This window comes from Dermacentor variabilis, chromosome 9 (genome assembly GCF_050947875.1).
Source record: "Dermacentor variabilis isolate Ectoservices chromosome 9, ASM5094787v1, whole genome shotgun sequence".
Taxonomy (NCBI): domain Eukaryota; kingdom Metazoa; phylum Arthropoda; class Arachnida; order Ixodida; family Ixodidae; genus Dermacentor; species Dermacentor variabilis.
The window spans coordinates 119,579,274-119,606,587 of NC_134576.1; the positions used below are offsets into that span (position 1 = coordinate 119,579,274).

At 45.0% G+C, this 27,314-nt stretch overlaps 1 protein-coding gene across 1 annotated transcript; it reads left to right on the top strand.

Moving 5' to 3' along the window:
• Positions 1 to 164: 164 nt before the first annotated feature.
• On the top strand, positions 165 to 27,314 carry LOC142557374 (histone deacetylase 1-like). The gene is made up of 13 exons (XM_075669167.1): positions 165 to 304; positions 3,597 to 3,709; positions 4,787 to 4,904; positions 6,798 to 6,872; positions 11,391 to 11,529; positions 14,303 to 14,444; positions 14,787 to 14,879; positions 15,937 to 16,186; positions 17,609 to 17,717; positions 19,294 to 19,352; positions 22,959 to 23,333; positions 24,650 to 24,712; positions 26,687 to 27,314. The coding sequence occupies exons 1-12, from the start codon at positions 256 to 258 to the stop codon at positions 24,703 to 24,705; spliced, it is 1,578 nt and encodes a 525-aa protein (XP_075525282.1). The 5' UTR covers positions 165 to 255; the 3' UTR covers positions 24,706 to 24,712; positions 26,687 to 27,314.

Consider the following 27,314-nt stretch of genomic DNA (forward strand, 5'->3'; position numbering starts at 1 on the left):
AGTTTGATGTCTCTCATTCAACGCGTCCCACAAGCTGGCGCCACATTACTATTAGTACTCTAGCGTCATCTGTGCGTTAAAAGTCATAAGCAACATTTTTATAGGGAATCGCCATTTACATAGTTGTATAATTTTTGGGTTCTATAACATGCTTCTGAAAACGATTTAGAAGGTTTACTTTACGCCGACTGTATTTAGATTAAGGATTGCCCCGCTTTTGCAACAACGCTAATCAACACGTGACCTCCAACAAATATGGCCGCCACGATGCACTCAAAAAAGCGGGTTTGTTACTATTACGATGGTAAGTTTAGTTAATTTTTGTGAATAGTTAAACTTACTGGTGTCGCGAAGAGCCGTAGCAGCGTTTTTTACGTACGTGCGATTTTATTAATTGCGTCAAATGACTACTGTCGCGCGAGCCGGCTGAAGTTTGCGTCAACAAGCATCGGCGGCTTTGACAAAACGTTTCGCTTTGTTCACGATGGCGAATTTAAAGGTATCGCGCGGTCATTACAAGAAAACTCGCTCTTTAGCTTCTCAAATAGAATGTTACGTCCGTTGTGTTTCGTGTCTTAGCTCGTGACAAAGCCGGCGGTTGCAATAACGTCAAGCCGGTGGAAAAAAAATGCGGTTTTGCGCTGAAAGTTCGAAAATGTGTGTTCGCCAGTTCGGCAGTAAAGTTCGCCTAAGTTCGTTTAGGGTGTGTAAACATTCTTAGTCGGTGTTAGGTTTACAAATTATTGCATGCGTTGTTTATAGTTTGCAGCTCGCGAACTTTTGCTACTTGGAATGCCGCATTTACTAGTGTTGCTTGCGTTTCGCTTCAAAAGCTGGGCTGGGCGGTTCGGTTCGCACTCGCCAAATTTTCGAAACTGTTTTCGAAACCATGTTACAGCGCGATCGATTGGTGTTCGTAAGTGCCGTTTTTCTTTCTTTTTTCGTCCTCCCGATACAGAACTGTAAAGAAAGCATTCAACAGCGATGTTCACGGCGCGAAATTTTGTAACAATTCGCGTAAGATTTAAAGCTTGTTATGGGGCGGTATTCTCGAGTAATTCGCACCGGTACAATATTCGGACTGCCCCCTGCACGAATTTTTTTGACCGCGCATTATGAATGTAGTTAACGCGCGGTTATGACGCGAAGTCAAGTTTTTAAACCGAAGTTAAAGGAAGCTCGCCGTAGATGCTTTCTAACGGAAATATTTCGAACCGAAACTTCATTTGTATTCTGTCATCAATGGCTCGCCGACCCGTTTAATTGCGAAACTGCAAAGCGAAGCTTTTTTTCCATGAAAGCGAACAAGAAAAGGTTGCACTACGGCGCAAGCGGTCTTTCTATTAGAAACTTCTTGGTTCGTGCTTGCGCAGTTGTAATGCTAGCCGTGAAAGGTATCGCCGCTAAGGTTTGTGCAATGTGTAATCTTAAAAATTGCGAAATTTCTATTTTGATAAAGGAATCATTTAACGCTGAGGGGCTCGATCTTGCTTTCTTTTTTATTCTCTCTTTTTTTCGCCGCTCGCTGTTACCGATAGCTCGCGAAAGCTGTAAGGTGATGCAATTCTGCGAAACGTCAATCTTTCTTTTCGAGTAGTGAAAGAAGTTTGGCTAGCACTCATTTTCGCCAGTTAGAAGGCAAGATAGGAATCAATGTGATATATATATATATATATATATATATATATATATATATATATACTATTGGCTTTCATTACAATTAATTTTTGTCACTTAAAAATAAATTCGTTGACCTGTCAGAGGCATGCTAACACATTATTGAAGTTTGAAAACTCATGCATTCGTCGCAAGTAAGGGGGTGACGCTTGGCAATTACTAATCTTAGGAAGCACGTGTAAGATATTTTAGTTTCATACTAAAGTTCTCGAAATGCTGGACCTGGTCTCGCAGATGTTATTGAGACATCATGGCACGGAGCGAAATTTCCTGATGTGCAGCTGTAAGCCTAAGTAGGATGACGTTACTCGGGTAAAAAAAAAATAAGTGTTAATACTGTGCACATTCTCGTGGTGCTTGCGTGTCGCCGTCGCGGCAATCACAGAAATTTAGTGAGCCAGCGCGTAGCGATGGCATAAAACCAGTCGTGGCCAGGATTTTGGGACACGTACATGTCGCACCATCCTTCACCAGAGGCCGTGTCCCCCACCTCAACTGAACAGGGAAGAGAAAAAAAAAAAAAATTTCGCAAACGAAATTGGTTATCAACAGTGACTCGCGTTTATAGATACTAGAGACCCACTTCGACAATCTCGTGAAATTCCAGTAGCATGCTACAAAACATGCATGTCCCTGGGACATAAATATTTCGCAACAGATCCTGTGAGCCTTTCTGATAGGTGCTCTCATAGACCAGTGGGTCTTCAGTATGTATCGCTGTGAGCCATATTTGATAAGGAATTTTGTGTGTGATTTTCCTTTTTTTCACCGATTCAGCGACGGCAGGGCACGGGACCGCCGTGCAAAGATGGTGTGACATCTATGTGTCCCCAGATCATGGTAATGTCGTAGAAACAAGTGCTATAGCTAAGTCAAATATGATGCGTGCCTGTATCGTTTCTAGGGCTCAGAGTGCTTGTAACCTTGCCCAACGCTGCAGGCCAGTGGCCATGGCATTGTGCAGCTGAGCTTGAGGTTGTGGGCTCAATTCCTGCCGCGGTGGCCACGTATTAATGTGGGCAAAATTAAAAAAAACGAAACACCCGTGTGCTTAGATTACGTTTAAAGAGGAAAAGCCCCAGGTGATCCAAATTTCCCAGAGTCCCCCACTATGGCCCGCACGCCCCTTATAGTTATGTAGGCAAACGGCAAAATTTATTATTATTTTTTTTTAGTGCTTAAACCTTCATTTAATGTGAGAAAAGGGACAGGTAAAAAGTGTCCGTGTCAGTATTCCTTTCATACATAGCATACAATGTTGGGGAATGTATGCAAATGGTGCAGTCATAAAAAGTCTCACTCTGTGCGTTTGCAGGGGAGTGTTCTGATCTATCACAGTTTCTTCAGAATAATAACTTCACATATTACAGCTACAACTCATGGGCACAAGGTTACATCAGATCGCGTATAGTAATACACAGTCAGACATTTGTTTTCGTGATCTGACATTATTTCCGCATCTTAGTGCTTCCTATGTGATGTACTATGTTCTGATCGCAAGTGGTGCGCCGTGGCTGTTTGGTCACATAATTGTGTGAATTGGCGGTAAATAGGCTCGTATATGCGACAATTTCTGCGTAACAAGTACGTCATGCTTTACGCCATAAAGGTAGACACTTAATGTTGCTTTGAATTACACAGCGCAGATTTCTCTCTTTCTTTCATGTGGGGCATGTTGCTTTGTGGTTGCAGATGCAAGCAGTGTGAGAGGTCTCTCTAGCCTTTGTAGCGTTGCCTGCCATGTGTGAAACGTAGTGTAGTACGTGCAGTAACGGGGAGGGATATATTGTGGCAATTGTGGCAGCAACTCGATACACACGAGGTGGCACACTTTGTGGTGTGTACGAATGAGTTTTAATGCAGAAGCACATCTTGCTAGAAATGTGCACTGACGTTGTGTTCTCATTTCATGACTGCAGGGGACATTGGAAACTACTATTATGGCCAAGGGCACCCCATGAAACCCCATCGCATGCGGATGACACATAATCTGATTCTTAATTATGGGCTCTACCGGAAAATGGAAATCTATGTAAGCTGCTCTACCATTGAGTGTATTTTTTCTTTCTTCTTTCTTTAATGAAGCTGGGTATTGTGCTAGATGTGTTCCATCATCTGGCTTATGAATCGCTGTGGTGACAAGTCCTTCACTTGAACTAAGAAGTTGACAGCCTCGGAAGTACAATGGCAAATGTACCACTGTTCAATTTAAAGGGCATGTGTTTGGATGTGTCAGCCTATTACGTTTGCTCAATTCCGTGATGTCATGGTGGAGGCAGGCTTCTTCGAACATTGGTATCCCTCACAAAATGTGTTTTGGAACATTGAGCCACCGAGGGCATGCAAGCACAGGGAACTTTTGTGGGTTGAGCTCATGCAAAACTCTTGGGCTGTCACCAAGAATGGTTGATGTTTATGAACTTGCATTGTCGCTGTAGCTTGAGAGAGCTAGATGAAAGAGGGTTAATTGGAACACCGCGGCAATATGCATTACAAGCAGTCTTGGGAGGATGTGGGCTTCCGTCAAGAGGCGATGTTTTAGGCTAGACTAGGTTGCCTAAAAACAATAACACAAACCGTCGAAGAAACCTGTCTTTTTTTTTTTTTTTTTCTGTGTGGGTGTGTATATGCATTTTCGTTTTTAGACAATGCCCTTAGGTGTTTTCACGCCTTTTCTTGACATAGCCCGTATGAAGGGCAATGTTTCAATGAAATTAAACATTTGGTAGTTTGCGCTTCTTTGTCTGGTGTATCCTAATCTTTTTACTGGTTTGTCAGTAGCACGCACTTCATTACAAATTGAACTGCTTGCTATTGCATGCAATTCTTATACCAAAGAAAGAAAACATTGCTTTTGGCGCAGGTTGTACACCTATGAACCTTTGGAGCTAGTGCGTTGTCACTGAATCCAGGTGTGTGCAAGAATCATGCGTGCAAGGATGGATGCGTAATTCACTTTGTGCAAATAGATGTGCATGTATCAGCGTGCCTTTGTGCTAATTCTGTATTTAGAGCGGAATAGTCATTGCCTCTGTGTTGAAAGCATTGTGATGAAACCGTTCCGTTTTGGACATTGCTAATCTTTTGCCTTCTTATCTCACTCGTACAGCGGCCACACAAGGCAACACAGGAGGAGATGACCAAGTACCACAGTGATGACTACATTCGCTTCCTGCGTAGCATCCGGCCCGACAACATGTCCGAGTACAACAAACAGATGCAGAGATGTAAGTGCCTTGTCTTACACTTTGTCATTGTTTACCCATCGCTGCTTCACTGTAGTCCAAAAACATTTTTTTTTTTACCTTCCATGCTTCCCTTGCGGAAGCATTATTATGTGCTGTGTTGGCGGAGCATCCATGTTCCGATGGGGGCAGAATGCAAAAACCAGAAGTGCTTAAAGTTAAATCGGAGCCTTCCATAATGCATCTTTTCTAGCTGGTGTGTTGCTTTAGGATGTTGAACTATGCAATTTATTTTCAATTTTCAAGGAAGCATTATGAGGGAAGGGGCTATCATACAGTTGAAGCTCGCAATAATGAAGTTGGCGGAGAAAGCAAAAAAAAGAATAAATTCACTTTTGCATAGAATTAGATTGTTGTAGAATGAGACAGCACAGATGGGGAATGCATTGCAAAGTGAAACTTTACTGTCCAAATTCTTAACCTGCTTTGGCAAGCCTTGCTCAAGGCTGCGTAATCGCATAGCCAACAGAATGAAACGGACGTTTGGGCGAGTTGGTAAGCCATATTTAAAATAGAACAGCGCCGTTTTGACGGGGACAAGCAGGGCGAAACGACACGGATGAGCGCTGACTTGCAACTCGGCGCTCGTCCGTGTCGTTTCTCCCTGCTTGTCCCCGTCAAAACCGCACTGTTCTGTTTCAAACAACAGAATAAAGTGTGCGCCATGCAACGGGTTAGCTATGGTGGCACTGCGATGGAGTGGTATTCTCAGTTACTTGCTTTTGAACATATACTTGCTATCACGAGGTTTCGCTGAGCAATCGCTGATGCACTGGTAGCGCCATACACTGACTGTTGTCAGGCCGGCAGAGCAGCCACGCTGATGCATCTGTTGCATTCCCGTTGCCAAGGCGACCTCTGCCGCCCTGCCTTGACTCCACCCCGCCCCTTCTCGTGCTCCCCCCCCCTCCATAAAAAAATTAATATTTTGCTTTGTGCTATATCATGGAACTTGTTGGCCGTTTTTAGACACCTTGCAAGTTTATCAGGAGCCACCAATCATGCGACCCATTTTTGCCACGTCTGCAAGATCTTGTCTGCAAGATCTGCAAGGTTTTTGCCACGTCTGCTTCCATGGGTAGCCTTATATCTGTATTCCATGCCTTCCGTCATCTTCGGTGTGCCGTGACAATTCGAAACTTTTCTACTTTAGCACACATCAGCTTGCATGATATGTAGTAGCTTCGCTGCCGGTGCAAAAGAAAAAAGCAAGATGTGTTTGGGTGATAAGAATTCTTGCACCGTCCCGAGAGGCAAGAGCAGGTACAAAAAGACATCACTGATCAGAAATAGTTGAACCTCAATATAAGATAGTGTCATGTCACTTCAAAATAACTTTGTTATATTGGATGTTCGCTATAGGCATATATATTCTTTACACACTGATATCAGTGGAAAACATTTTTGATTTACTTGGATATATTTTACCCGCCGTGGTTGCTTAGTGGCTGTGGTGTTGGGCTGCTAAACACCGAGGTCGCGGGATGGAATTTTGGCCACGGCGGCCGCATTTCGACGGGGGCAAAATGTGAGAAAACCCATGTACTTGGATTTAGGTACACGTTAAAGAACCCCAGGTGGTCCAAATTTCCGGAGTCCCCCACTACGGCTCATAATCATATCATGGTTTTGGCACGTAAAACCACATAAAAGTAAAAAAAAAAAGCTTTGATATGTTTTCACGTCAGGCTGCATTGCAGTATTGTAACTTTTATAGCCACCTCGCTTAATTGGTTTTTCGCATTTTCTTTCATTTTAACTTGTTTTTCAGTCACTAACTCGTTTTATTTTTATTTACTAAAACTCAATTTTTCAGTCCCCATTTCATTTGTAGATTGTGTCACAACTTTGTATTTCTCTTGCTCTTGCTTGCAGTCAATGTTGGTGAGGACTGTCCTGTTTTCGACGGCCTGTATGAATTCTGCCAGCTCTCCACAGGTGGCTCCGTAGGTAAGTTGGGGCTCGCAAGATCGTTATGCAATTTTGGCTGTTTTATTTCAAAGCTGATTGTCCTGTTCTGATTATTACTTCCTTCTTTCTGTCTTCCTTTCTTTCTTTTCTTCTTCGTATTCTCTCTCCTATTATTATATTTAAAATCTTGTTTAAGGGGAGACACGGCTCTTTGGGACCGAAAATCGGTCAAAAAGCCCGATTTTCAATCTTTTCATTTTTGGATTCATGGCATAATTCTGCACCTTTGAGCAAATTTCCATTTAAATCTTATGCGTAATTGCGCCGTAATGTCGATTTAAAATAGTGTAGTTTCTAAAAGCGCCCTTTAAATTGTGGACAAACAGCGCTAGTTACGACCGCGCGCCGCGCAAAAACGAAAAGCCGCACCTATGCCATCTTGGTCTTGTTTGAAAGCTCGCGCGTCTGGCTTCCCTTCCTCTCTCGGCCAGCCACCATGTGCCAGCCGCAGTAAAATAAAACAAGCGCAAAGTTTTCTTGAACGCGCGTTCTTATTGGTCGGAAAAAGCACGTGACCCGAATGGCACCATCTGATAGGCTTACGCCGGTTGCCCTGGCATGAGCACTGCACATGCCGCCATTTTGAGCGAGTCCTCGGTACTGCACGGAACTATGCCAGGGGGACCGAAGAAGCACCATTCGGTGTATATGTTCGGCCGGAGACGAAGGAAAACGAAGAAGAAAGTAGGGGAATCGTCTTCTTTTCCGTCTGAAGCCAGCGACCGACGAGGAGCAAGTGCCGACGAGCAGCCGCATGATAGCCGCGGAGAAGCAAACAATGCATCGCTGGACGACGCATCGCTGAACCGTGCACCCATCACTTCTGCGGATCGTCAGCCGCCCGATTGTCGTGGAAAAGCAGGAAATGCTTCGCTGGACGATGCTTCGCTGGACAGTGCAGCCAACACGCCTGCGGACGCCAGACTCGCCGACCGACGCACGGACGGGCAACCGCCCTGCCGCGGAGAACCAAACAATGCCTCGCTGGAAGTTGCATCGGTGGACAGCGCACCCGACGCGTCTGAAGTGTCCGCCCGAGTGAGAATTGACTCTAAAACTGTCACCGACAGCGACGTAAGGGAGGCAAGCGCTCGTGAAAAGGCTACGCTCGAGCGGCTTGCGTCGACGGCAGCAACGACGCGAAAGATGGAGCCATTCACGGACCTCGACGGCGCGGCAGCGTCGGTAACAGACGAACGTAAGGCAGCGTTTACTGCCGTCGACATGCGTGCGATAAACTCCCTCCTTGGCTTTTTGCGCTGCCAGACTTGTCAAGGACGCGCGGAGATGGTGACAGGAGATCGCGAGTACGGCCTCGCAGTGAAACTGATGCTGATCTGCGAGAGGTGCGGTGAGGTAGCGACTGAGTGGAGTTCGCGACGGGTACAGGGTGAAAAGAAATGCAACCCGTTTGAAATTAATATCCTTGCCGGGCGTGCGATGCTCGCAACAGGTAACGGCCAGACAGCCATGAATGACATTTTCGCAGCGATGGGCCTGTCTGGCCGAGGTCTCCACAACAAGACGTTTCAGCAGCATTTGAAAAAAACTCTGAACCCCGGTGCGACGCGTGCAGCTGAGGCTGTTATGGTGCAGTGCGCAGAAAAAGCGGTTGCACTTTACGAAAACTTGTGTTTTGGACACAAAGGCAACATTGCTGTGTGCTTTGATGGCACCTGGATGACGCGGGGCCATTCTTCGCATATAGGAGTAGGCGCAGTGGCGGAGCTATTTACCGGCTACATCCTGGACTACGTCGTGCTTTCAAACTTTTGTTTGGGCTGTGAAATTGGACCCACACCTGACTCTGAAGAGTATGCTGGGTGGAGGAAATCCCATCAGTGCCAGAAGAACACCGATTGTAAATCTGGCCAAATGGAAGTTGAGGCTGGATTAATCTTGTTCCAGCGTTCTTTAGAACGCAACAAAGTAAAGTACACAACCATGCTGTGCGACGGTGACAGCCGCACTTTTAATGCTATCAAGGATGCAAAGGTGTACGGCTTTGTAGATGTTCAGAAAGAAGACTGCATCAATCATGTACAAAAACGTATGGGTGCAGCGCTTCGAAACCTGCTCCAGAAGCACAAAAGTGAAGGCATGCGGGGACTTGGTGGCAAGGGGAGGCTCACAGCAGACCTCATCAACAGGCTGAGTGCCTATTATGGTCGAGCACTCAAGTCTCATTGTGGTGATGTTGACGCCATGCAGAGAGCGGTAATGGCAACGTACCACCATGTCACGTCAACTGACAGCTGCTCTAACCACAGCCTGTGCCCAAGTGGCAAGGATTCTTGGTGCCGTCATAATGCGGCAACAGCAAAAGGTGAGCCACAACCAAGGCACAAGTATAACTTGCCAGCGGACGTGGCAAAGGCTCTTTTGCCTGTGTATGAGCGCTTGGCAGATGTAAAGCTGCTGAATAGGTGCAAGCGAGGGAGAACCCAAAACTCCAATGAATCGTTCCACTCAGTCATCTGGAGTATGATTTCCAAAGAGCAGCATTTCTCCCTTTTTGCTGTGGAGGCAGCCGTTGCAGAAGCAGTGCTACGCTTCAATACTGGAAATGAATATGCAGCAACAGCCATTCTTCAAGAAATGAATATGAATGTGACAGACTCCGGCTCAAAAAGAGCCAAAGAAAAAGACTTGCGTCGCACCACTGCTTCCAGGAAAAAACGGGCATTGTCACTAGGCCTCCAGACGATGGCAAAAAAGAAGCACCAATCTGGGATGCACCCAGATTATTCCCCAGGTGCATTTTCGTAATTTGAGGTGCTTTCGTTCTCATAAAGGTGCTTGAAACCGTTTTTCTTCATTTTCTCAAAACTACAATTTTGACACACTAGCAGTTTTGGAGTGAACATATTTCTGTTTGTATTTGTGCTAGCACAGTAATTTTTTTTTCCCTGAAAACAGAAACTCTTACTCTCTGTAGTAAGGCTAATTTCACTGCGCATATTGGTCAGTAACATTTTTTTTAAAGTTACTTTGTATAAAGCAGGTGAGGGAACTTTTACTGCAATGGGTTTGGCCACCCCTAGCTTTACACCTAATTGGCCTAGGAGACTCATTCTTGTTTTACTACATTCCTTAGATGTTAAACATTAATTTGGTATGCTAAATTTTATCACTGCATCAATTGTTTGGGAAATTATCAAACTCCAAATGAAAAACATAATATTGTAAATATTTTGAAAACTGTTTGTTGTATGGAAAAAATAAATGCAGATTTAGAATCAGTGCATAAAACTTAATGAAACATGAAAGTTTCATTGCAATCAATCCACAAATAAAAAAAATTTTTCTAAGAGGGGTGTGCCCCCTTAAGCGTGAAAGGACTACAGTCGCCGACCAATAATTCAGATTCGCTGGGGCCCACTGAAAATGTTGAATAATTGAAAGATCAAGATATTAGATTTGCCAGGAAATAAGTGATCTTATCGTACAAGCTGCCAGAAAAGGTGTGCCATATTCTTGGATGGCCCCTTTCTGGGATACCTTCCATTGCACGACTAGTGCAGGATGCGTGAGCGTCTACGAGCACCAGCATTCTTGGCACGGTGTCCGGAACACTGTCCCCCATAGGGGTGTTCGGTCCAAGTCACTCAAAATATTGTGAAAGTAAAAGTACCACTTTTGTAAACGCATTGCTGTGTGCACATATGCTAGCCTTTGACCTTATACAGTCCGTACCTAGACCTTTGTCACGCTTTTACTACAGATAGACGGAAGTAAATGCGTGCACAAAATATCCATCCCCTGCCAACACAAGAAACATCTACAGTGCTGTGATAGCCAAATGTTCGCGAGTCTCTTCACAACTGTTACAGACCGGCGCTTCTCTTGCCGCTCTTGTCGGCACAGACGTCGAAAGTGAAGTTGGTGCCACACTTCAAGAAGTTGTCCTGGACCCTTTCACTATATAACAAAAATGAACAAATCATGAACGCGCGGAACTTGCATGACAAATTGCAAATACTGCCGTTGCAACTTAGAGGCTTGGCTTGACTTCTTCCAAGACTTAGGCACAGTAGGCGACTGCTGAATTGAGTAGGCTTCACTAGTTCCGATTTTGAGAAGGTGCCGGCGACAGGGCTGATGACCATGCAGGGGGCATATCAAAACCAAAATATCACCATTTCTGCTCAACTTGGTGGGCAAATTTGCACAAGTCATGCAGTTGGAGCCCCAATTATTGCGCGGCCCACCCGTAAGGTGTCTGAAATTTCAGTTGTCTTTGTACATTAAGTCTGTAGGGCGAGTGGTGTTGCTGCGGAGCCGTCCGAATAATTGGGTATGTCCGAATAATTGGTGAGCGACTGTATTCACTGCTGTCGTTAGTAGTGTCTCCTGCTTCTTCGCTATCCCTGCGGTTGGACAATATGAAACACTGTAAGATGAAAGATGCAACACAGTTGCCTTTACATAAAGGGAGCTCATATTGATTTAGTGTCTTTATAAGGCCTTTTCTTTTCCTTGTCTTTTTCTTGGCAGCTGGGGCAGTGAAACTGAACAAACAAGCGACAGACATCGCGATCAACTGGGCCGGTGGCCTCCACCACGCCAAAAAGTCGGAAGCGTCTGGCTTCTGCTACGTCAACGACATTGTCTTGGCCATCCTCGAACTGCTCAAGTGAGTAGCCCGGTTCAGTAGCCCCTTGTCAAACTGCCTCTTGTCGTTTGTCTGTCCGGTAAGCCAACACCTTGGGACCCTGTTGCAATCCAACTGAAACATGCATTCACTTTTTGCTCTCCGGGAAAACGCTTATGGCACCAAGGGACACGGACACACATAACTGGTGGATGTCAAAAAATATATATATGCAAGCGAAGCAGTTATTTCTGTCCTCTGAATTTTCTTTGCTATCATAAGAGTGTGCTGTCTCCCATTTCGGGCTCACGCCGTGATCAGGTAATCCTTTTCTTGCCATGCCATTGCATTAAATCCGTATGTTTCTTTATAATTCTTACGGAATCTATACGGATTCCGTAATATTTCCATAAGAATTGTTCAGAGTTATTGAAATGCATACAGATTGTTTCAATAGGGATGGTACACTTTCCACACTTATCAGTTTGATACATTTCGAATACAGTCGAACCCGGCTATATCGAACTCGCAAAAAAACGCCTATCAGTTCGATATAGAGCATAATTCGATAAAAGCCTGCTAAATAATTGGATGTCATAAAAGCACATACCATTTATAAAATCACTTTATTGATTAAACTAGCTTAGTTTCGCACGATATAGTCCTGCATTTTCTTCTGCTTTGGCAATTTTGCTGCCTGCGACGCACGCACTTTTCCACATTAAGGAGTCGGAGCAGCTGAGGCCGCAACTTTCCGCATTCGCGCAGAAGCACCGGACTAGTGCGAGCGCACCAATCACTTCGGAGGATGTGGGCCAAAGACCGTCGTTGCTTTCCTCATTGTGCCCACTTTCACTTGTGCTCGCTACGATGTTGGCAATGTAGTCTTTGTTTTCGGGCTCTCCCGTGGTCGCGACACATCATTTGCGCTCACAAACTCATCCACCGTTGATTCGTCAACAGCTTCCGGAAATTCTGACAGTTCGCTCCAAACTTCGGCAACACGGCAACGGCTTCGTCGCATTCATCAGAATTTACGGTCATCACCGAGCGCGCGGAAGTCAGCACGGCTGAAGCAATTTCAGATTAACCACTCGTACACGGCCGTGCGTACGGGTCGGGCGCCACGGGCACCGGGTTGCGAGTTTGGACGCTTTAGCCCTAATCTCCCCCTTATTCTTCAAGATCGTGCCGAGAGTGCTCCTCGGAATCTTGCGCTCTGCGGGGACATCCGACTTCTCACCGCGTTCGACACGATTTATGATTGCGAGCTTCACGACGAAAGGCAAGTTCTGCCGCTTCATCACGGCAACACTGCGGGAGAAGGCCTACAAGGCGCACACAAAAACAGCAAGACAAGTCGCACTTTCGCCATCTTGCACGACGAGGGCTCAAGAGCTTCTGATTGGCTGTCTGAGCAAGCGCTGTGGGCGGGCCAGGATCATTTTTTTGCAGGGGGGGTGCCGACGGCTCGTCCGAAGCAGCGCGGTCGGGCGCGGTCACGGTAGGGAGAGCGGTTGGATGGAGCCGCGCAGCCGGGTTTTCTCCGCCGCCGCGAGGGAAAGCCAACTTCCGGGGGCGCTTTCCGCCGCTTGACGTTCGATATATCGGGTGTCGCTGCTATTTTTGTTCGATGTAAGCGTAATATTTGCGATATATACTCATTGTAAATATATTGTGTCCAGAAATTGTTCAATATATAGAATAATTCGATGTAAACGGGTTCGATATAGTCGGGTTCGACTGTAGTTCAACTATCTCTTGCTCAGTTTGGTACTTTGACTGTGTTATGATTTTTGTATCGCCGAACTGTGGCTCACAGGCACACATTACGCAGTGTATGGCATGCATGAAGGGGCTCTCTAAGCCATTTATTGACGTGTCTTCCAGCTTGGCCTATGCATATATGCTTCTCACTCAGCTGGGCATGTCAAGCTCAGGTCACCACTTTGTTGCTATCTTAGCTGCCTGTGAAGCGTGGTCTACGGTTTCATATCGTAGCACAAACGCACCTACCTTAGTGATCGGTTTGATGGCCTGTACAAAGGCTGGTGCTCGTGAAAAATCACAAGTCTCCTCTAACAAACTCGAGTGTGATGTCTCTTTGACAGCACAGCTCACCACACTGAACAAGCACAGTCGTCGCAAGAGTGGAAAGAGTAGATATTGTAACACAAACACTATCATTTTGTAGCTATGCAGGAGTGTCAAAAACCTGAAATATACCCTAAGCTTGAGAGGCGAAGGAAGAGAGGCATCGTACGAGGTGGAGTCTACACAAAATCATGTCGTATAATCCAGGTTTTTAATAGATTATTTCTATGGGGTTTTTGCCAGGACCAGACCAATTCATTGCAAAATGCGGGTCGTTGCATGACCTGGGGACGTATAATTGAGGATTCATTGTATGGAGAATGTTGGGAAGAGCACTCTCATTTGGTATTGCTGCAGAGTTCAAGGTAGAGGGCCAGAAAATTACTACTTCGAAAAAGCAAAACACTGTGTTCTGAAATTGAAAAGCTTTATTAGAGGGCATGCCTCCTGAACACTTTAGCAGCTGTTATAAGACTCCTCAACATCAGAATAAAAAATAAAAACGGCTTAGCACATGCAGCACCGCAAAGTCGTGATACCAATTGAAGGCATGCCATGCTCCTTGCCATTTTTGAAATAGTGGATCACATCAGAGATGCGCCACACCTTTTAACGACAGTGCACAAAGCCAAATTGGCCAACTTGGGAGGCAGCCACATCAACTTGCTGTGGTTGGAGATGTTCACCTTGGTCTCTGTTTAACGTTTCTTCAAATCTGCAGGTACCACCAGAGGGTGCTGTACATAGATGTTGACATCCACCACGGTGATGGCGTCGAAGAGGCCTTCTACACAACGGATAGAGTGATGACGTGTTCGTTCCACAAGTATGGGGAGTACTTTCCCGGCACAGGTGATCTCAGGGTAGGTAGCCCTGCAACAGGCTGCTCGAGTTGTGCGTTTTCTTTAAAAACTTGGAAAGGGCATAGGTGAGGTCAGTTCGTTCATGGCCAAAACTGCTTTTACACTCTGTTGTTGGCAAGAAACGTGTGGAATTTAATGTGCTATATCCATTAATACATTTTATGCATGTTCCTGGTATCAATGCTTCACTGTAGCTGCATAAATAGTGAAAGTAGTTACAACTGCAGCATTCCCCCGTTAGCTGAAAGTAAAGCAATGCACTGGTAATTACCACGTTTTGCTCATGATTAGCCCTGTTAAACAATTGTTGCAGCTCTGACCACCTCCTTGTCTTTTGCCCAGGACATTGGAGCTGGCAAGGGCAAGTACTATGCCGTCAATTTTCCCCTCAGGGATGGCATCGATGACGAGTCGTACGAGAGCATCTTCCAGCCGGTAAGTTCAGGATGGCCAAACTCGGGCATAATGTTCCAGAGGGCCGTATCATTAAATAACGGACAATAAATTTGCTAACTTATTGTCGCAGCACCTGCACCAAATGGGACATCATGCCTTTATTCGATGTCCATAAAGAAAAATTTCTAAAAATGTGGCAAATTCCCTCAATTAAAAAAAAAATTGGCTGGGGCTTAGTTAAAGTTAAGCCTGGATATCTCGAAGCGAAAAGGTTCGATGATGCTTATGGTTTAGATTATGGTTATGCTTTATGATTTAGCCTATGGATATGCTTACGGTTTAACTTATGGATATGCTTATGGTTTAGGTTATGGATATGCTTACGGTTTAGCTTATGGTTATGCTTTGTGATTTAGCCTATAGTTATGCTTACGGTTTAACTTATGGATGTGATTTGGTTAGTTTATGGTTATGCTATACGTGTGCCTTGTGTAGTTATGCAAATTGCTTATCAATGATATATACCATAAGTTATGCAGGATTATTAAACTTCTTTATTCATCATTGTTGGGCACATTGTCTTGCGATTTCTGTACAGCCATAAACACAGCTCTCTGTATCGGTAGTATCACTCTCTTCTCTTTCCATGTTAAATGCGCACGCCTATTCTCTGGCAAGCAGTTATATACGAGTAGTCGGCCTTCGCGATAAACACGCGCTTGCGGCGAACGTCAAACGATGACACATAGCGCGCGGCAGTGACCACCTGCGCCGACTCCGAACATGCTTACAGAGCCAATTCCGACATACACCGGCTCGCGTGAAGCGCGGTGTTGACTAGCGTAGTGAAGCTTTTCGCTTCAAAAGTCGTAAGAGATCACTAGAGGTTGCTGTCAGAAACGGAGTGCATTGAGCACTCTGTGGGATTAGAGCAGTGCTGGCAGATTTTTGCGGACAAAGCTTTTATGTTGCGGCCACAACACTCCACATATAGTGAAAAGTCGCTAAGTGACGGTGATAATTATTTGCCAAGTCAATTCTTTATTTATTTATTTATTTATTATTTTTTAAATTTATCGTTGCGGTGCCGTTGCAGCTCATCTCCAAGGTGATGGAGATGTACCAGCCCAGCGCGGTGGTGCTGCAGTGTGGCGCCGACTCCCTGTCGGGCGACCGACTCGGCTGCTTCAACCTAACCCTGAAAGGCCACGGCAAGTGCGCCGAATTCGTGCGGCGTTACAACCTGCCCCTTCTCCAACTTGGGGGAGGCGGATACACCATCCGCAACGTGGCACGCTGCTGGACCTACGAGACAGCCGTCGCGCTGGGCGTCGACATTGCGAATGGTGGGTGTCCGCTGTGCATTGTGGTGGTCCATACTGTAGTCCCCTGAAACCTCTTAAAAAGGAGATAAAGATAAGTTAAGCTGTATAACCATATTTACTTGAGTGTAACGCAACTGCGATTATAACACGAGGTTTGACTTTTCAGTCAGGTGAAATATAAAACATAAAACTGTGAATGTAAAGGTAGTTGAACCTAAGAAGAAATGGTAGCTTTATTCAAGGAATTGCCATTCGGGAGTGAGTTCTCCTACTTATCATCGCCTGAGGAGGAGACTGAACTTATTTTGGGGTGGCATTCTTGGGCGATCAGTTTCGGAGATAAATTTCACTTCTGCAAAATTTCATCCGACTCTGCACCGAAAGTGTACCTGGCAAATGTTTCTGGCACTATGCCAAGCTCGCTATTAGTGCCAAGTGCGCTGTCGGACGTATACTTCGAGGGGTTCGCTGCCGAATTAAGGAAAAATAGAGCTTTGAAGGAGTACCAGTTTGTGTAAACTGACTCTGTGTTTCTCTCTTGTGTTCCTTTAAATGGGACAGCACTTCTTTATGCACTGCTGCCAATTTTTCTGAATATACCTAGCTACCTAGCTACCTGTACCAAGCGTAGCAAGAACAAGAATTCTAGACTTCTATTGATTTTGAACCGAGCACACTTAAGTTCGCATGTTTTATTAATTTTCTTACTAACTTCAAGTTGCGGGTATAATGACTGTTTATTTAATGACTAGAATTGTTCAATCACATAAATGATTGTACTTGTTTAAATGTTGTATTAATAATTGTGTCACTGCTGGTATTATATTGTAACAGTTTTTGTTATCATTATTATTTTTTACTGTCTGGTAGTTTTACGTTGCATGTAACATATTATAGGTAGTCCCCCTACAGTGTTTTCACTGTGGGACCTCCTTCTGCATGACATCATGCCCACCTTCGTACATGCATTTTTACCAGAATAATCTTCACAAACTTGAAAATTATTGCATCGGTGTTGAATTTAGCAATTGCACTGAAATCTCCTCATTTAACGGGCTTTTGTCAGCTTTCGACTTAAAGATGTGCACTTTGTGGCGTTTGCACTTAAATGCACTGCTTGTTAAGCTGTTTCCTGCAACAACGCAATAGGACATGTTGCACAGCTCTAAGCACGCATGCCAGATAGCCTCCTCGAGGTGATGGCTGGGTGCCCTCTAAACAACACTGTACCATAGCATGGCCACTTTGGATGACGTACCAAGGTCTCCCACAGAGGTTTTGTGACGAGAGAAAAGAAGGAGGTCTTAGAGGACTTCACCAGTACCGTGTGTTGTTGTGTATTCTCACCACCTCTTCCTGCTTGATTTGTGAAGTTCCAGTGTTCATGTTATCACTGATAGGTTGTTCAAATGTGCTCCCTGCTTTTGTGCTGTCCTCTTGCAGAGCTTCCGTACAATGACTACTTTGAGTACTTCGGGCCTGACTTCAAGCTGCACATCAGTCCTTCCAACATGGCCAATCAGAACACACCAGAGTACCTTGAAAAGATCAGGTATGGTGGAGCACTTTCAAAGTATCTTGTTAAATCAATGGTGGTGCAGGTGGACTTCACTCACTTTGGAAGTATCCATCATCTAACTCTGCGCTGGTTCCCAAGGCAGTGAAGTCTAACAGAGCATCTCAAATCACTACAGTGAAATCTCTGTATAACAAACTTCAGGGGACCGCGGCGAATTGTTCGTTATTCTAAAGGGTCGTTAAATTGAAAGCCCCAAAATTATCCATTCTGCCCATCAGGTTATCAGTTGATGCCGTATGAGCTATCCACGGAAACGTCACTGTTGACTCTTGGCCTGTGCGGTTGCTATTTTCCATTTATTCCACTGCTACGCACCACCGAAGCACCGTACAGTAAGAGTGGTGCTCGCAAAATAGACGCTGATGCCGAGTAAACCAACCGACAGAGGGAGCTCCATATTGCCTTTCAAAGCACAATGTCTCTTTTTGTTTGTTTGTTTTTCACATACCTTGCTATGCGCGCCGCAACTTTCTCACTTGAGGCGGACAGTTGAACTATTCCAAAGTGCAAGCATGTGTAAACAACACCATAGTTCAACGATTCACGAGACCGTGTAGCAACCCCCGAGAACGGAGGTTACATTTCTCAGCACGCTTAGCTAGTACAGTTGCAGAAAAAGGGAAGAGACATGCCTCCGTTGCTAGGCAACGCTTGTCTCGGTAGAGCATACTCTCACAAAACCTGATGCGTCATCGCCTCCACAATAAAAAAAAAAGAAAGAAAAGAAAAGAAAAACCTTTTCCATTTTTGTTCTCCGGTGCCATCTCAGGTTTTCCAAACCCATGCGCTGTGGCGCATGATTTTGTCATGTGAACTTTCCCCGGGCCTCCCAATTTGAGAACTCTTTACCGTTGACACCAACCGTAGTCAACGCGTGTGGAGCCGATGAGCGCGTGTGGAGCTGGGCTGAGTCGCGTGATAACTGCATTCCTCACTTTTGTCTGTCGCCCAAATTGGTCTTAATCAGCTGACCCACGGAAATAGCCTGCCATAGAGAGCGAAAAACCCTCGTTTTTTTGAAAGGAAACTGAAAAGAAGGCCTTTTTAAGCAACAGAAACTTGCCATAAGCACAGTATGGCCCACTAGTAAACTGAAAACCCCTGTTGGTATTTAGAACAACTTCGCTACTTCTGCAGTTTCAGAGGTCGGAAAAAAAGCACTTGATTCTATTTGACAGGCATTCTATCAATAAAAAATATTTTCCAGACCTTCCAGACTAATTTGGGGTTCCCTGTAATAAGAGTTCATCATTGTGGGCATCACGATTCCTAACTACCTAAGTTAATGACAGCTAGCAAGATTCTGGTTAAGTAATGTTAGTAGCCTCCTGAGCACGTGCAGCCCCGAGGTTTCTGCGCAAAATTTGGGAGCATAAAATACTGTGTTAAATTTTCTGATATTTGATATTTGATTCAAAATTTACTATTCAGTATTCGCATGCTCTTACTATCAGTGCTTCTTTGCCTTTCTGGTGAAACCGCAATCTTTTGTTTTGTTTTTGTCTTTCACTAGAACTGCTACAAACTGTGTCCTTACCCTCTGTTGCAGGACACGACTTTTCGAGAACCTCCGCATGCTTCCGCATGCACCTGGTGTCCAGATGCAACGTGAGTTGGCAGATTCATGATTTTGCTTAGCTGCCGTCGTTTTAATGAGTGCTAACTCCTTATTTGTACAGCAACCGGCTCTGCACGTGCACTTTTTTACAATAATTAAAATTTATATATGTTTGTTTGCAAAACTGTTGGTAGCCAGGCCATTGCAGGGGGGGTAAACAACCCTAAAACAAACTCTGTGCAGTGTAACCTCGTTAAACCACAGTTGGCCAGAGCTCGAAAAAAGTATGTGCTAAACGGTAGCCGTGAGATAGCGTGAGATTACCCAACGTGTCAGAAACGAAACTCAGCGAGAGTGCAATGAAAGCGAAAAAAATATGCAGTATTTATTCACTTCGCATGACAAAAGTCTTATTTTCTTTTGATGCCGCGGTGGCCTAGCAGCAACGACAGCAGCCTCAAACTTGCTTAAGGGGGGACACGGCTCTTTGCGGCGAAAAAATTCCGAAAAAATCGATTTTTTGAAAACGAAATTTTCTATATCTACAGCTAATATTCCTTTAGTTCACCAAGTTTCGAATCTCAGGGAAGAGTATTTCGTCCGCAATATCAATTTATAACATCACTGTGAGCTGAATTCCGCGCAAAAACAGCCCTTTTATTCGCGGCGCGTAGCTCTCTTTCTATGCGCGCGATCGCAGCCATCTTGGTCTCGTTGGAAAGAGGAGCCTTCCTTCTTTAATTTCCCGCCAAAAGTGACTCCGTCTGTACGCCAGTGACGTTGAAATCCGGGGAGAAAAAAAGCCTGAACGCGCGATTCGATTCGTTGACTAGCGCACGTGACCAAAAGCGCGTGCTGTGGTTGGCTGCGCGAGGTTCCCATCGTCTGCTCCACTCCGCAGGCGACGCGACGGCGCGTCTCGTAGGTTTGTTGGCACATGCCGAACGATGTCCGATCCACCGGGGAAGTTCGCCACGAGGCACAAGTTCGGCAAAAAGAAGAAGCGATCCGCTTATAACTTTCAAAAGCGCTCCATTCCTTCTGAAAGCATCGAGAGTAGCTCGCCGCCAACCGCAAATGATGCCGAAGCCGCGGACGATGCCGAAGTAGGCCTAGCCAGCTCACAAATGAGTGAAATCGTTACGGACAGCGGCCGCGTTCCGCGTGACACTGCAATGTTGCAGCGTGCGGATTTTTTGCAGAGGGAGATGAATGCTCAAAAAAACTTCAAGTTCTTGCATCAACGCCAGCAACAAAGCGGGTGTTGGATTTGCTCACTCGCGCCGACGGCGTTGCAGCCGCGCCAGTCGACGCCGAGACAGGCTTCGCTTTCCTCAGTAGAACTCGGTGAACGCACTGATGTCGTTTGTCAAGTGCAAAGTGTGCGGCGGCAGTGTCGCAGGAGGCAAAAGCGAACAGTAATCTGGCCTCGCCATAAAGATCGTTATCACGTGCGCGTGTTGCGGCGATATCGTGTCGGCGTGGAGCTCGACCCGCGTGAACGACAACCTTGCCGCGCGCGCGATGCAAGCCACCGGGAATCGGCGAAAGGCGCTAAACGATGTTTTTGCCGCATTTGGGTGGCCGTGGTCAGAGCGACTACATTCCTGGTGGCTTTTAGCCACTTTCACAGCAAAATAATGCAAAATTATTTCTGTACTTTTGATTAAAAGTGAATGTATTCCTTTTTTCTCGTTTTCTCAAAACACCGACTTTTGACTTGTTGCTGATTTGCCGCGGCGATGTCTATGCCTTCAAAGCAGATAGAGTCATAATTTTTGTTGTGGCTCGTAGCTGAGTGTACAAAGCACACAGGGGTAGGAACAGATTTTGGAATTTATGCTTTAAAATTTTTCAGTTCTGCTTTAGATCAGACAATAGGGCACCCACAATTGGAACAGTGAAGATTGAATGGCTATATTATTACTAATATTTAATATATCTAGAAAGTATTGCTACCATTGTGTTTCTTATGTTTTCTAGTACCTAGGCGTGTGCCAATATGAATTTTTGTACTGCAGTTTTTTTTCTATTGTTTCCGCAAATGATGGACAATGAATTTCATTTACCTTCAGAACTAAATGGCCTATTGGAAAAATAATTACATATTTGAAATCAGCACAAAAACCTTAACAAGACTGGAAAGTTTCATTAATATTGATGGAAAAAGATGATGAACATTAATTTAATAGCAGTGTCCCCCCTTAAGCTCCGATCCAGCTTTCCCTCCAGCCCCCTCTTCTCTGCAAAACAACCGCATGAGGCTGACATAACGCGCAGCTTCTGCCATTGTAGGGCCTGATTGCCCGTGCTGTCGCTTTCCATGTTGACCTCATCACTGTCGTTAGGCAACACTTTGACAACAACAGAGGCAACGATGCCATAAAGTCGAAACTCGAAAAGTTGAAACTCGTAGCCAACATCTTTTTGCAGTCGCAGCATCACTGCTGACCAACTTCTCCTTCACATTCCAAATGCCACGCACCATAGTAAACGGTAGATCCCTCTTGCGTGCCAGCGCCGACTTCTTGCCACATTCTATAGCACAAACAATGACCAATGTTTCTTCTATGCTGAGCACCCAGTTTTTGTCCAAGCTTGGGCATGACGCGAATCCTAGCTTGCACGCACAACAGTCTCGGGCATGACGCCAAAATGGTGTTGATGTGGCTTCTCCCTTCCAAGCGCCTTTTGTGTTTGTGCTTGGAGGCCGTTCTGATATCGGAGGCTTGTTGCTCTGCCGTGCCGACGTACGCCTGTGATTGCACAATGAAAAGTAGAAACACTACGTGTTAACTGATACGTACGCAGTAGGCTGGTATGCTTTATGCGGATACAAAATGCATTATGTTCAATGGCCGCTGAGTGGGAGACTTGACTTTACTACGTTTAAAACAAAACTACTGTTTAAGCGATACCGGTTTAATGAGGTTTTACTGTATACAAGATGACGGTATAAGCAGTAGATGTAGTAATAGTTGTTGTAGTCTAGTATTCGTAAATTTAGTAGACAATTTTCGGCACGAGGGCTGCTTAGGCAATAGTTTGCAAAGATGAGTCGTGTAAATAACTTGCCAAGTAATAAAAAGGTTAGGGCAGAGCTCACCTACGATGACTGTCTAGGTAATGCGAATAGCATTATCTTGAGATGAAAATATAATTATTGTGCACTGAATGGGTTAGACTCGCTCGTCAATCAAACACGCAGTCTCCAAACATCCGCATGTGCCCAGGACGGAGTGAGCGCAAGTTGTGACTTTGTAGCATTGTGGGAGCAACATGACCAGAACAGGATCACATTTGAGTGGGCCCTCACAGTGTCACAAGCTTCGGTATTTTTTTTTGTAGCGCAAGTCATCACTCATGCTAAAATCAAGTCTTATTTCAGCTGAACAACAGAAGCGATTCCAGTACGAGGGTCCTTTATTCAAATTTTCTTCAAAACTTCGATGTCAATGCAAAGCTTTGCAGAACACAGGTGCTCCCATTAGTTCTGGGTGCTTCGCGAAAACAATTAGACACAAGAAAAGAAGGGTTACCAATGCTAAGAATGCTATTTGCATTTTAAGTCGTCTACAGTAACCACTTAGCCATCACTATGACTCTTCAATAACGGCACACCCTAAAATACAGCACATACGATTTCTAATGTGCAGCCATCCCCGAGGACGCCATGGACCAGGAGAGCGAGGACGAGGACAAGGTCAACTCAGACGAGCGCATCAGCATCCGGGCATCGGAGAAGCGCGTCGCTTGCGACGAGGAGTTCTCAGACTCTGAGGACGAGGGCGACGGTCGCCGTGACAACCGCTCGCACCGACCCAAGAAGCACCGCAAAGGGCCGGCGCCTGGGTCGGCCAGCGCTGCGACTCCTGGTGCCAACGCAGCCGCAACACCTGGGGGCGGAGCCGCGGTCGCCCCTTCGCCCACGGGCGGTGACGACGAAGCCCGGACGTCACCTGCCGTGGACGTCAAGGTGGCCGTGCCTGCTGGTGGGGACGGACCACAGGCACTGAAGAAAGACGTTGATGGTGAGTATTACAATTATCATCATCTATATTATGTTCAGTGCAGGACGAGGACCTCCCAGTGATATTTCATTACCCCGTCTTGTGCTAGCTGATTCCAAGTAGTGCCTGCAGGTTTTCTAAGCTCATCGCTACACCTAAACCTGCAGGCTCCTGTCGATTAGATTTTCCAGCTGACCCGACCCCCACCGAAGGTCCTGGCCAGTGCCCGTGCATTTTTATGGGCTGAAACTTTCGTTATTTCAATCGTAAAATTTCGCCAGATAATGAACTTGACCAGTCAGCACGCACAAGCACACCTGACCCCTATAATTACCCCAATAGTGGCCCCTTAACCAGGTTAGCCAACCTAATTGTCGTGCCGCACCGTTTCGGCACCAATATACGCCAATCGATGTTAAGTGGCCGCGCCTGTCTCGGTGTAGTTTAAGGGACAGTGAATATGTTGAACACACGTCATTTCTCATCGGAAATGCCTATTTTCGACCTGCACTAGGAAGATTTTCAAGCAATAACAATAGCTCACAGTGTCTGATTACAGTATTTGCACTATTCTAACGAGTGCCTTTTTCTTCTTTCGAGAAGATTGGGCCAAAATTTGCCTGCGTGGTGCAATTGGATACTCAGCCAAAACAACCTTAGTGGTATTCGTGTGCTTTACCGCCTAGCAGGGATGCATTGCGGCGAAGCTTACTAAACAAAACTGTGTGGCAAAGCTGACTTTAGAAAACCAGCTGTCATTGTGCCACACACAACCCTTGCCAATTTTGCTTGGCTGAAAATTGGGTACATGTTAGATTTCTACTTTGTTTAGGGGCTTTAACATCATTTATACATTGGACACATAGAAAGCGGACATCCGTTTGATTCAAGGGCTTGTTAGAACTGAGCAAATACTTTCAAATAAATCAGCGTTGTGTTCTGCCATTTTTTTTTCTGCATCTTGTTTAATTCGACCCGCCAGATAACTCGATCAATTTCGTCGCTCCCGTCAGAGTCAAATTAACGGAAGCGGACTGTAGACCATCGGTTACATGCTCTATGCATACATTCCCTGCCCAAGTCTTATACTCAACTATTGGGGACCCGGCCCCTGCTTGATAATCTACACTGCTGTCTTAACGTTGTGCCTTATTGTTTTCGTTCCATTGCTTCATTGCACGGTCTTTGGCTTCTCAAGCTTCCATGTTGAGTTTCCACACCATATTTTAGTACTAGTAGAATAAATAGGTTGTGCAGCTAGCTTGACAGAATGACAGCCTAGCTTAAATTCAGATTGTTGATGATGCCTGGTTCTCTCTTCATTTATTGCTTTGCAGATAAGGACGACAAAAAGATGGACACCTCAACGTCAGATAAAGATGCAAAGCCTTGAACTGGAGGTGAGTGTGTGGTGCGACTGCATGTAGCTTAGTTCAACGCTTTGTTGTTCCCCTTGTTGATTTTTTTTTTAGACCCTCTACTGCATGTTTTACAGTGCCAGATATTAAAGAGTTCATCCACACTTTGCTATATCACCCTTCCCTTTGTGTTGCTGGAGGTTACCAATGCGTATAACCCACAACAAAAATGCAAAAAAATTTAGCAGTAAAGTAGATGTGTGTGTTATATACAAATTCAGCCTTGTAAGTGTGGCTTCACGGTGGTGCGGCACACGCCATTTTTTAATTTTCCTTTATCTTTTTTTTTAATTTATCTTTATAATCTATTTATTTTATCTTAATTTTCTTTTATCTTTTTTTTTTAACTGATACTCCTGGCTATCTTTGGGCCCATGCAGCAGTGGTTACCACAAACAAAACATAAAATCAAGTACAAAGGTACAAAGCTGGGTTCTCTGTAATTTAGTTTTGTTATCTCCTGGGGAACTCCACCTTCTCCCCTCTTCTCTTCGTAGTCGCCCATTCTCCTCTTTACGGATTGCCATTTTGCTTTTAGTAATTAGCAAATAGCGCAAATAGTGCTGGCAAACCGTAACCCAGATCACGATGAGCTGTGCTCAACAGCCGTTCTCGCATAGCAGAAGTTGATGATAAAGTTACGAATGGTGCTTGCAGATTGCATATATCACGGGACCGTACGTATTTCACCAGTGCACACAGTGTTCCCTCAGTCTGCACAAAGCGCTTCACAATACGGCTCGGTCACGTTTGCTCCGTTGCCTGTGCGAGAGCTGCTCTTATCGCGCCGTGATACTTTGTCATGTGAACGTTAGCTGCAAAGTTATCTGATTCACGTCACATGTCAAGTATCTGATTCGTCTGGGATCGCACTGTTGTGACTCCACCTTTATCGGTATCGCCGAAGAGGTGGGGGGAGACCTTTTGCAAGAACTTTAGCGTTGTTTTATGCAGGGTATATGTGAGTGTTTTTTGTTTTTTTTCTCCAGGGCTTTTCTAATTGGTGGTGTGGGTCTTATGCATCTTAACTTGAGCCTCATGCTTGACTTGATGTAAGTTGCACCTGATGTGAGCACACCCAATGCACTCATTGTGTTTCCTTCGACGCATTCATGACAGGCATCATTTATGTCGTCAAGCATGGGCGTCAAGCTAAAGTGCATTTATGAATGCGGGGGTAAGTCTAGTATACCAAGTATAGTAAAGAATATGAAGTTTGGCATAGCTAGATGTAGCAAAGTATAGTCATTATTTGCTGGCTGTTTCGTTTTTTAAACTCAGAAGAAATGTTTTAAGTTGCCTGTGGCAGATAGCAAAATTCTAGTCTTCAAACTTGAAGTAGTAGCTTAGCACGAATAAAACCATGGACACAAGAAAGACGGACGAGGACAAGCGCTTGTCCTTGTCCATCTTTCTTGTGTCCATGGTTTTATTCGTGCTAAGCTACTACTTCAAATATGGGCGACCAACTAGCCCAACAGTCAACTCTTCTAGAATTCAAACTTGAACATCATTTGCACGATAAATCAAAATGCATAATCTACTAATTAAAAAAATATGTGCTAATTAAGTTGTAAGAACTGTAAAACTAACCTATTGTAGCATGTAGGCGCTGCATTAGTACAGGTAAACCTTGATATGATTAACTTCTATACTACTACTAGTAAATACCTTGAAAGTTTAGGATAAATTGTTATATAAAGCCCGTGATTAACTTGTTTAAATTAATCCTTGGCAGAGCATTTGGAGCAGGAACAGTTGTTGTGCCTTCTCAGTGTTTCCAAACTTCGGCAAACTTGAGAAAGCTTGAGTGAATACTCCAAGATCAGCTGAAGATTGTATACAGCAATCCTTGCCGGCCTTTAGACGTTCGTTACTTATTAGTTTATGGCTATTGATGTGTGTATCGATTAGTTTGCACTGATCTGCTAAAGGCTGTTTTCACTTCTTTTGCAGGGAGTACGCCTTCCGCTCACATTTCATGCAAGGAGGAGGGGACGCAAACGGACATTTTTTTTTTATCACACGCTCCATTATAGCCTGCTGAGAGGATGGAAACAGCCACTCCCAGCGATGGTGCAAACCGTGGCGAAGAAGCCATCGCGTGTGTGGGAACATAGTAGTTGTATTTATCAGACTCTTCAAAAGAAGAAACAAAAGTAGTTTTTATCGTCACGTCACGCTTGTGCACCCTACAGCCCCGAACATGTGTACCCCCCACCCTTTGCCTACACCTCCCCTCCTTCCTTCGTCTGTCTTTGTCATCTCTCTCTCATCAAAACGCATTTCTTCTCTTGCTCGTGTTCCAGTCCAACCATGGTGCATTCCCATGTGTACAAAGTGTTCAACTCGTCATCTAAGTGCCCCCTGCACCCGTCTGTTCTCTGTTATAGGCATTTTCTTTCTTTTTCCCCCTGAGAGTGTGTTGCGAGTTTTAAATGGAGGTCTTAAACATAAAAACCCCGACTTGCAGCTGCAGTGGCCGGCAACACATTGAGTCTAACGCGATTGAGGGTTCTTGGTCTGCCCTGTATGAGTGATTGTGCTCCTGTCTATCATTGTTCATTAAAACTTTCGGGATGGA

Coding starts and splice junctions, on each gene's coding strand:
- LOC142557374 (XM_075669167.1), top strand. CDS start 256: ATGGCCGCCACGATGCACTCAAAAAAGCGGGTTTGTTACTATTACGAT. Junction 3,710..4,786: donor ACCGGAAAATGGAAATCTAT/GTAAGCTGCTCT, acceptor TCACTCGTACAG/CGGCCACACAAGGCAACACA. Junction 17,718..19,293: donor GAGTACCTTGAAAAGATCAG/GTATGGTGGAGC, acceptor CCTCTGTTGCAG/GACACGACTTTTCGAGAACC.